Here is a 9,340-nt window from a genome sequence, read left to right as displayed (position 1 = left end):
TAATATTTCGCAACCAGAATTCGGCCAGTCAATAAGCCGGTTCGAAGATTTGCAAAAACTACTAATCAATAGCGTACGTATTTTTTTTTTTTTTATAAAAATAGCGCTTGACCTAAGCAACACAAGTTATATAATTTTTTCTTTTAAGTAGTAATCATTGTCTGAATGACAACGAATTCCATAATGCTGATGCAAATACCTGTAAAAACCAATCAACCAATTCTTATTATTGTACGTGGATCTCTTTTAATTTATGCTCACAAAATGTACGAGTCCTTAAAATTCGAAAAATTAATAATTATTTTTCGAAAGAGCCTAACAAAAAACACGAAATTTCCTTTTTCGAATAATACCAAGAAAATGTTTACGCACACACCTGCTCACGCACAAATTGTAAAATATAAATGTCAGATTTTTAGCTCGAAAATTATGAATGAGGGGCGGAGGAGATAAATAAGGAAAAGAAACGGCTGTTTTAAGGGTTGCCATTTCTATAAATATAAAAAAGTATTTGAAATACACAAAGATTCACATTTTTATTCATTTTTTTCCTTTTTTTTTTAAATAATGAACTGCTTAAGTATTAAACTATACAAAACAAAAATGCAAAATATATTTCAATAATAATTAAATTTACAAAATGGCTATTTTAAATAAAAATGGCACAATTACTAATTAACCTTTTTGATTATTAAATCCTTATTTAGAGGCAAGATGCTTGTTGCTGCTGTACTGGCCACTATTGTTCGTGCTGAAGTATTCGGCAGTATGGCAGTCTTAGTGATGGGCCTGTTTATCGAATAATTGGTCGCCGTTGCTGAAGTTTTTGCATTGGTCGGTGTTTGCCTAAGAATTTTTACTTTCATTCCTTTGGATTGCAGTTTTTGCAGCAATTCCAATGTTTTACTATCTGCTTTAGAGCCTTTTATAACATTATTCGATTGGGTGCGTTTGATTTGAAGGCCCAATGTTTGCAATTTATTTAAGATCTGCGCTGTTTGCTTTTCTCTTACCACTACATTTCCATTTGCATTTGATGTCTTTACAAAAGGAGTTTGTAGTTTAACTTCTTTTTCTGCGGTCGGAACGACAGCGGATTGAGCGACAGGGTCTATTTTCCGACGCTTTGTCGGACTCCTAAATAGTTCTTTTTTAATTTGCACACTGTAATTTTGTGGTGATATTGTTTCCGTTGTTGTTGAGGGATGTTTCATAGGTTCGTTGCTTAAAACCAATTTTCTCTTTACGCCTGGTTTGACTGTGTGTATAATGAATTTTTCATTTCCATTGGATATCTGCTGAATCTGATTTTTGCTATCTGAGCTCGCTTTGGTTAATTTATTTATTTGAGCGCTGCTGTGATTATTTGATTTAAGATTTTCCTTAAATTGAACGAACGGCGTTACCGCTTCCACCAGCTCATCGTACTGTAGGTTTTTCTTATTTGTTTGCGGCTTTTTACTTGTGCTCACATCATTACTTAAATCTGTATACCAACGAGGATCTAATAATTCTTCCTCTATATTTATTATATCCATAAAGGACTCTTCTTTAATTGAGGATTTTGGCAATATAAGTTCCACATCTTGAAAGTCATATATCGAGTACTAAGAAACAGGGAATCAGTTAAAAATCAATACTTTCATAATTAACAACAAAAAAAGCATACCTCTTTTATTGTTTGGCCTGATTTACCTACCAACTGGGTGCATTTACTGAAGTCATATTTGATTTTTAATTCAGGTTTTAGGAACTTATCATATCCATCACATTTTTCCAAATGCGCATGAAATTCCTGAAGACTAAAAAAATCCGTGTGACAATTACTGCAGAGGACAAATGATTGCAAATTTTCATCTAATAACAATTGGCCAGTTCGTATGCAATTCATGGATTGCAGCATCTTTTTTTAAATTAAACTTTTCGTTTCAATTGGGTAATAATGTTTTTATTGTTTTGGGAAATTTTTATTTAAATTAATGTACAGACACACACTCATGCACAAGCACAGTTTATACAAACAAGCAAATAAATTGTTTACAAAGCAAACAGTGATATCAAAGCGTTGGTGTCGTAAAGAAATAGCGCTTTTACTCAAAAAATAACGCTTTTACGAAAATGAATCTGGCATTCATTCCTCATTATTAGCGCCAATTATTAGTAAAGCTGCCCATTGTCAATCGAAATTCAAAATGAGTATTTTGTGCGCAAAACTCAAATATATCTGAAGGAAGCTATAATTTATAATTATAATACTTATAATACTTAAAAACAGGCCACACAATTTAATTTCATACCATAACGGGGGCCCGAGCAACGTCCAACTATTTCTAAAATGTGGCATTCTGCAACAAGTCTGCTACTTTTTATATCGCTCATTTTGTGGTCTAGTGAACAAAAAAACATGTCAATCTCTTTCACATCTATTAGCTGCACAGTGATACAATCAATGCCGATTTAACATTTGGACAAATATATTCAATTGCTGATAATAGTAAAAAATATAAGGCCATAACACAATCGAGTAGATTTTAATCATAATTCATGCAAGTTAGCGGTTTGTAGAATATATTTTGATCATAATTCCCTCTTCTGAAAAACATGTGTATGTTTCATACCAATTCATGCAATTTCTGCCATGTGACGAGTGAAGCGTCCTCTCACATTCATCTTTTGATTACAAAGGGATTTTCTAGTGTAATCGTGATATCTCTTCTTTCCATGTCTCAATTTGAAAGTTTTCACGTAATCGTGAAATATATTTCGCTGCCTAAACAAAGTTTACATATAGTTTTTTTTCTCACAATTCGTTTGATCAAATTTCTCTGTTCCACCAATTTAAGCTCATACAATCATTACTATACGAAAATAAATTCAATCTTATTTATAACATTGCAGTACCAACGAATTCTTATGGTCCAGTTGTTTTTCCAGCCAGCTTATGGATTTTTTTTAGTAACAAATTGCAAAAACTAAACATCGGACTGAAATGCTACTATGCAGTCGTCAGAAGAATGAAGTAACTAAACATAAAAATCGGTAACAAGTCATTCTAATTGAGAAGTCCACATTTTGTTACGCTTCAAACCTTTGAATGAGACGCGCGAAGGCGTAGAAAAGTAACGAGAAATTGACTCGTTACTTTCAGAAGCACTATCCGAACAGGACGAAAATTATGTTTTAATGCAATTAGATGTTTTAGTTGCTGAGGAGGAAGCGAAAAAGTTTAAATTACCTGAAGTTTCTCAAGACGAGCTGTCTCTGCCTTCAGCAGATGAAACGCCGAAAGAGAGAAAAACTGTCATTATAGAGAAACCAAAAAAGATGGATGACGTCCCCGGACGGCGGTTAAAAGTTCTAAGGTAACTGTTTACCTCAATATAAATTTTCGCTTGTATTGCTAGTTCTATTACTATTGAAATTCGTTTAGTCAATTGAAACACATATTAACTATACTGACTTTATGCCCTTAATTTAATATTCTTCAGTATTCGAACAATTGAGATTATTGCGAAACGTGCGCTTGATAAAGTTATTCTGTTTAAAAATTTAAAAAAGACAAATGCTAGGAGGGATATCTTAGACTTATTTACCATCCAATCTGAAAATATCATGGTTGTATGATCATATGTTTTAATTTATACAGAGGGAATTGTTCTTATTAAATTTCTTAATTTTCTTCCGAATCGATTGTACGTTTATCTTAAAAATCATATAAACTAACCATGAAGAAGTGCGCAAAAATGAGAAAAATAAAATATAACAACTTTAGTTGGTTTTCATTTTCAATATAAAAAAATTTATCCAAAGCTTCTTAAAACATAATTGCTAAGCATTTTTCGTATGAATTAAACTACTTTTGTTTTTACAAACCTAGGGAGATAATCACGTATGAAAAACTTAGCTTTCGCATTTGTGTTCAGCTACTTGGCAAAAATAGCTGAATATAAGGCGAAAGTTGACTTTCAGCTGTGGGTACTCCCCATCTAATTCTTACAGCAAAGGAATCTAAAGATATATCAAGTATTCCTAACGCAAAAATTGGCGCCACTTATCCCGTTTTTTGCGTCTAAATTTTCTCTTCTCTTTTTTTTTTCTGTCATAATTTTACCTTATTTATTTTTTTGCTAAATAATTTCTTTTATCCGGGGTTTTCATTGAATTTTTGCTTAGATGCAGAAGCGGACTCTCAAATTACACATGGCTGAAGTGTAGAAAAATAAACATCAGCGATATCATTTAAAAAGACGTAATCCGTAGACTGTAACAGCTGCTTTTTATCATGACACACTCACGAAATCAAGTGGAAGAACGTGATTTTAACGATCTATTAGATGATATAGTTTTGATTGAGGAAAATTGTGCGGCAGCTGGTTATCAAGAAGGCTTTTCCATTGGTTGCAAAAAAGGCAATGAAGAAGGATATCGTTTGGGTTACAAACAAGGCTTAACATTAGGCAATGAATTAGCGGAAATCTATGGAAAAATTGTAGCTTTGCAGCAAGTTCAGCATACGGAAAGAGTAAGACGTGCCCTGAATCAGTTACGAGAAGCTATTAATAAATTCCCCAGAGAGAATCAAAGCGATGCCGATATAATTGGTTCCTTGGAAAATATACGGCTTTTATACAAAAAACTGTGTGTGATGTTATGCACAGTTCAACCTTCTCAACCTTCTGCGAAATTAAATTTAAGTGAAACTAACAATATATCCTTTTAATCATGACTGTTGCAAATTTGAGGAAGCGATTAGATGCCGTGTTAACATTTCTGGAACCTTACTGGGAATGGGTTAATTGCCATATGGTAAATTTCTTAACTGACAATACATGGGAAACGTTTGTACCCGCAGCTCTACAAAAGGAAGTAGTAGATGCATCCCAACTAGCTGCGTGTATCGAAACAATATTTTGGTCAAAAGATGTACAGAAGAGTAGTTTAGAATATCCAGAGTGTTATAAGTTTGTTAAACTAACTCAACAGCACAGTCTGCATAGCTTTGATGACATTTTACTCACTTTAGATAAATTTCGCGAAATAAACAATATAGAAACATATAATCATTTAAACGTTAAGGAATTTATGAGCTTCAAAAAAAAACACGAGGTAAAAGTTTATTTTGGCGAAATCATTTGATATTTTCAAACTTCCTTGTCTCTGCCTTTCAGGTTGAAATGACCGTAAATTTATTATACGGTCTATTGAAATCGGAACCAAAAGATGACGTTTTCATAATAGACGCTGGCGATGGGAAGGGTTATTTGTCCTCACGTTTGGCATTGGAGTATGGATACAATGTATTGGGAATAGACAGTAATCAATCAAATACCGAAAGTGCTTTAGAACGTAACCGCAAGTTGCAAGTAATGTATAACAAATTTAAAAAAAGGAATAGTCATCTATATCTCGTTTTTCAGAAAGCTTGGCTGAGCCTAAAGGCGCGTGCGGAACTTGAAGGCTTAGAGCCGACGAGCAAGAAAGAGAAGCTAAAGAGAACGAAAGGGATAGCTCCTTCTAAAACAGCGTCAAATTATAAAACAACTTCCCGTTTTATAACAAACGATTTGGTTTTCTCCCATTTGCTGAAAGAGCATTTTCCTGATGCCAACTGCGCTTCAAGTAGTATATGCTTAACGGGACTACATACTTGCGGCAATTTAGCCTCCACCTGTCTGCGAGTATATCACTCCCAACCTGAATGCAAATTTCTGTGTAACATTGGATGTTGCTATCATTTGATTAAAGAAATGTACTCAAATAGGGAAAGTTTTGCTAATATGGAGATAATGAATCAGCAAACAGAGCCTGGGTTTCCAATGAGTCAATATCTGCAAGAAAAGCAAATTCAATTAGGTCGGAATGCTCGAATGTTAGCTGCTCAATCATTAGAAAGAGTCTTAGCTGCCAAACAAATGCCAAGTCCTTCGCTTTTCTATCGAGCTCTTTTGGAGGCTGCTATTCGCGAAGCTGATCTTCATTTCAAAGAGAATATCCAAATTGGAAAAATAAAAAACTATCATAATTTTGAAGAGTACGCCACAGAGTGCCTTAAAAAATATCCTTTCTTACCAATCAAAATCGAAAGAGTGAAATACATACAACAAAAATATCAACACTCCTGTCGACATTTGGAACTATTCTATATGTTGCGCTTATGCTTTTCTCCGGTTTTAGAAACTGTCATACTATTGGATCGTCTTTTATATTTATATGAATTGAATTACACACAAAGTTACCTCATACCTTTATTTGATCCAATAATATCACCAAGACACTATGCCATTATTTCCATAAAAAAATAAAGGGTGAAGTTTTTGAAAATCTTTTTCTATTATTGTAATGAAGAAATCTCCAAAGATGTCGTTTATTTACTATTTTTTTTTTCCTGCTCGTATTTGTAATGCAAATCCATGCAATCTGTATTGGAGACATTCACCCAACCATCCGCTGTCATATGATAGACACGAACAATGCCGCCTGAATAAGCGTCGCGGAAAGTGGCATTGTAAATAGCGCGACGACCCAATTCTTGAGCTTCATCGTCTTTCAAATCCCAACGATAACCAGAATCTAGAACACCAAAGGCATAAACCGAGCCGCTGCCCACTGAAAAAACATTGCCTGGAGATCGTGACGCGTCCGAGTCGACATAATAAAGGCCTGGACCACGCTTATCATAACCAGCCAACATCATACCCATACTTAGCCCCATTCCTTTGTACTCATGAGCAATATTGGCCATTATTTTACTAGCTGCAGCCACTGAAATTCTCTCCTTATTGCGTAGCTCATGCAAACGACACTCCTTGGCCAAAACACGATCCCAATATACACAGTCAGCCGCGCCACCAGCCAATGTGCCCAACATATATTGATTAATTTCTACTATCTTTTTCATAGTTTGTGATCCTATAAACTGGCCACCAGTAGCACGTGAATCTACCGCCAATATAACGCCTCCCTGATATTTAAAGCCCAAAGTGGTAGTGCCATGATCAAAATGCATTTGTATTCCCGATTTGACACCATCGATCACGATATTTTGCAAATTTTTTAAAGGATCTTCATATGGCGGCGCTGACAGCATATACGGATCTAATAGATTACACGCGTATTGCTGACAATCACGATCTAAGTCAGCTATGTTTTCGCGCGTTTTCATATAAGGAGCATCGGAAATTTTACAAATTTCAGCCAAAGCCATGTTTTAATTATTGTTTTATTCACTTGAAAAATAAAAATTAATCAAAGTTCCTCTCGCTTTATGAATAAAGCAAAACCTTTTTAGTTCACAATAATTCTGCACTTTCATGCAGACAGGGTTGCTTCTTTTTCACTTTAGTTTTACTTGCTATGTAAATATGTTTATATTCCGTAATTAGATGTTAATCATTTGTAGATTTATTAAATAAAATTTGATGAAATTCCTACAAATCATTATTTGCTTCCATCCATTGCTAATAAGACGTTGCGGCCATTAAGACGCTTTAAATAACAATAATCGGTGGAATCCCTACAATGCGATTTCAAAAATCGTATTATATATTTTAGTTTGGCAGATAAAAGAAGTAAAAAATAAAAAACTGCAATTTTGGTATGCGGTATGAAGGTATCTTTTGCCCATCGGAACATGTTTTGCCATAGGAACCGCCAATTATTACAGTGAATTTTGGAATTTGCCGTAGCCACTGCTGTAACCAATTTTGCTCCGTTTTTAGCAATGCCTTGGCACTTTGCCTCTCGACTTACTACAAAACCAGTAATATTTTGTAAAAATCTCAATGGTATTTTACGTTGAAAACACAATTATATAAAATGGGCCCCTTGCAAAGCACTTTCGGAGAACAATACCCCATTGGTGCCAAAAATGCCAACGCGATGACCGTAAAACTGCGCAAAACCACATACCAAAGTGTCACCATAAAGCTTCGGGCAATAACGTCGCGAATATCGAACCTTTTCGTCCGATTCGGACCGACAATAGCGTACAAATCTTTAGGATCATATTTTGGCTCTACGATTGGTCGAATATCTCTGCTCTGAGCAATTTTAATAGTTTATTTGCTGGAGTACATTAAATGATTATCGGCTTTGAATGCTGCCATATTCAAATTGCTCACAACTTGTCGCGCCATAAAATAGCATGTTCGTCATCTACAGTGTAATGATCAGCAATACCCGAAGTTTTGCAATGCAAATCAGCTCCACCCAAATCATCGGCCGACACTTCTTCACACGTGGTAGCTTTTACTACAGCAGTACCAGCCAAAAAAATAGTACCCTGTCGTTTTACTATAATGCTTTCATCAGCCATGCCAGGTACGTAAATACTAGGAATATTTTTCTCTTTGTATGTTTGCCATTGCTTTTTTTAATTATTTTTCTTATTTATTGAAAGCAACTCTGTGCTCTTCCAGTCGCTACAAATGGTAATTTTTTTTATAAACGGTGCAAACGGTCAGCTAACGGCTTTCTGTGAAACAAAACAAATTTGGCAAGCGCAAAAAGAAGTTATTCGAATTGAAAAATTTTAAAATTAAACAATATATTGTAATGTGATCGCATATCGTTATATGCATCCACTTTGAGGTGCGACGGAATTACGCAACAAACAAAAATTATGTCGCACTTCACCTGGCTGAGTATTGCATTTCGTAATGTAATACGATGCCAGCCGCCACAATTAAACAATTATCATTTTTGTTAGGGTAAGCATAATTTAGTGTAAAAATTATGTATAAATAGCTGAGTAAATGTTTAATAAGCAATTGTTTTTACACAATTCAATTCTAGCGTATCAATCCGCTGCAATTATTAATCAGGCGTTCCGTCTAAATTAGCATAGGGACTATCTCATGCCGAGCTTCGTTGGCATTTACAAAGTGATAGAAGACTTGGCGCACACAAACACAAACACGCAGCCTCAGAAAAGAAATACCATTTTATATTTTATTACAATATATAATAAAAAATTAGGAAAAATATGCGAAATAAAAATATAAAGACTTATAGTTAGCTTTATATATATGTCAAATTTAGTGTATTAAAATTTTTGAATATATGTCAAATTTTGTGTGATAAAATTGTTAAATATGTCTAACAAAGAAAATATGTACATTGACTGGTAAGTGCATTTCTTGTCATTTACAACTTCATTTTTTGGCAAAGAGATACATCTGAGATTCGTATAGTTTTTCTGGGAATCTCGTTGGTGTCTCTAGTTGCTAGCAATTATTAGCATTAACATACAACCACTTTTCTACTATTTCACTGAAAGATGATATATTTTTCACATATATGTGTTTTCATTGGAATTAGTTTCCTTTTTAAATTAACATAA

The 9,340-nt window shown here is 34.3% G+C and overlaps 4 protein-coding genes across 4 annotated transcripts; 2 read left to right on the top strand and 2 right to left on the bottom strand.

Moving 5' to 3' along the window:
- Positions 1–671: 671 nt before the first annotated feature.
- On the bottom strand, positions 672–1,972 carry LOC119639820. The gene is made up of 2 exons (XM_038037493.1): positions 1,670–1,972; positions 672–1,607 (listed from the first exon to the last, which is right to left on the bottom strand). The coding sequence occupies exons 1-2, from the start codon at positions 1,901–1,903 to the stop codon at positions 672–674; spliced, it is 1,170 nt and encodes a 389-aa protein (XP_037893421.1). The 5' UTR covers positions 1,904–1,972.
- Positions 1,973–4,136: 2,164 nt separating this feature from the next.
- LOC119639745 lies at positions 4,137–4,741 on the top strand. The gene has a single exon (XM_038037376.1). The coding sequence runs from the start codon at positions 4,283–4,285 to the stop codon at positions 4,718–4,720; it is 438 nt and encodes a 145-aa protein (XP_037893304.1). The 5' UTR covers positions 4,137–4,282; the 3' UTR covers positions 4,721–4,741.
- On the top strand, positions 4,629–6,318 carry LOC119639743 (methyltransferase-like protein 25). Its single transcript, XM_038037374.1, has 3 exons — positions 4,629–5,106; positions 5,169–5,363; positions 5,418–6,318. Exons 1-3 carry the CDS (start codon positions 4,723–4,725, stop codon positions 6,300–6,302), a joined length of 1,464 nt encoding a protein of 487 aa, XP_037893302.1. The 5' UTR covers positions 4,629–4,722; the 3' UTR covers positions 6,303–6,318.
- Positions 6,309–7,282, bottom strand: LOC119639744 (proteasome subunit beta type-5). The gene has a single exon (XM_038037375.1). It carries the CDS (start codon positions 7,202–7,204, stop codon positions 6,365–6,367), a length of 840 nt encoding a protein of 279 aa, XP_037893303.1. The 5' UTR covers positions 7,205–7,282; the 3' UTR covers positions 6,309–6,364.
- Between the last annotated feature and the right edge of the window lie 2,058 nt (positions 7,283–9,340).

Source organism: Glossina fuscipes, unplaced genomic scaffold (genome assembly GCF_014805625.2).
Source record: "Glossina fuscipes isolate IAEA_lab_2018 unplaced genomic scaffold, Yale_Gfus_2 113, whole genome shotgun sequence".
Taxonomy (NCBI): domain Eukaryota; kingdom Metazoa; phylum Arthropoda; class Insecta; order Diptera; family Glossinidae; genus Glossina; species Glossina fuscipes.
The sequence above is the reverse complement of the archived record's forward strand: the minus strand, read 5'-3'. Positions and strand labels throughout refer to the sequence as shown.

Bases quoted from the DNA above. Each gene is read 5' to 3' on its own strand.
- LOC119639820 (XM_038037493.1), bottom strand. From the start codon at position 1,903: ATGCTGCAATCCATGAATTGCATACGAACTGGCCAATTGTTATTAGAT. The intron at 1,608-1,669 runs GTATGCTTTTTT...CCTGTTTCTTAG, and splicing joins CAGGCCAAACAATAAAAGAG to TACTCGATATATGACTTTCA.
- LOC119639745 (XM_038037376.1), top strand. From the start codon at position 4,283: ATGACACACTCACGAAATCAAGTGGAAGAACGTGATTTTAACGATCTA.
- LOC119639743 (XM_038037374.1), top strand. From the start codon at position 4,723: ATGACTGTTGCAAATTTGAGGAAGCGATTAGATGCCGTGTTAACATTT. The intron at 5,107-5,168 runs GTAAAAGTTTAT...TCTGCCTTTCAG, and splicing joins GCTTCAAAAAAAAACACGAG to GTTGAAATGACCGTAAATTT. The intron at 5,364-5,417 runs GTAATGTATAAC...CTCGTTTTTCAG, and splicing joins AACGTAACCGCAAGTTGCAA to AAAGCTTGGCTGAGCCTAAA.
- LOC119639744 (XM_038037375.1), bottom strand. From the start codon at position 7,204: ATGGCTTTGGCTGAAATTTGTAAAATTTCCGATGCTCCTTATATGAAA.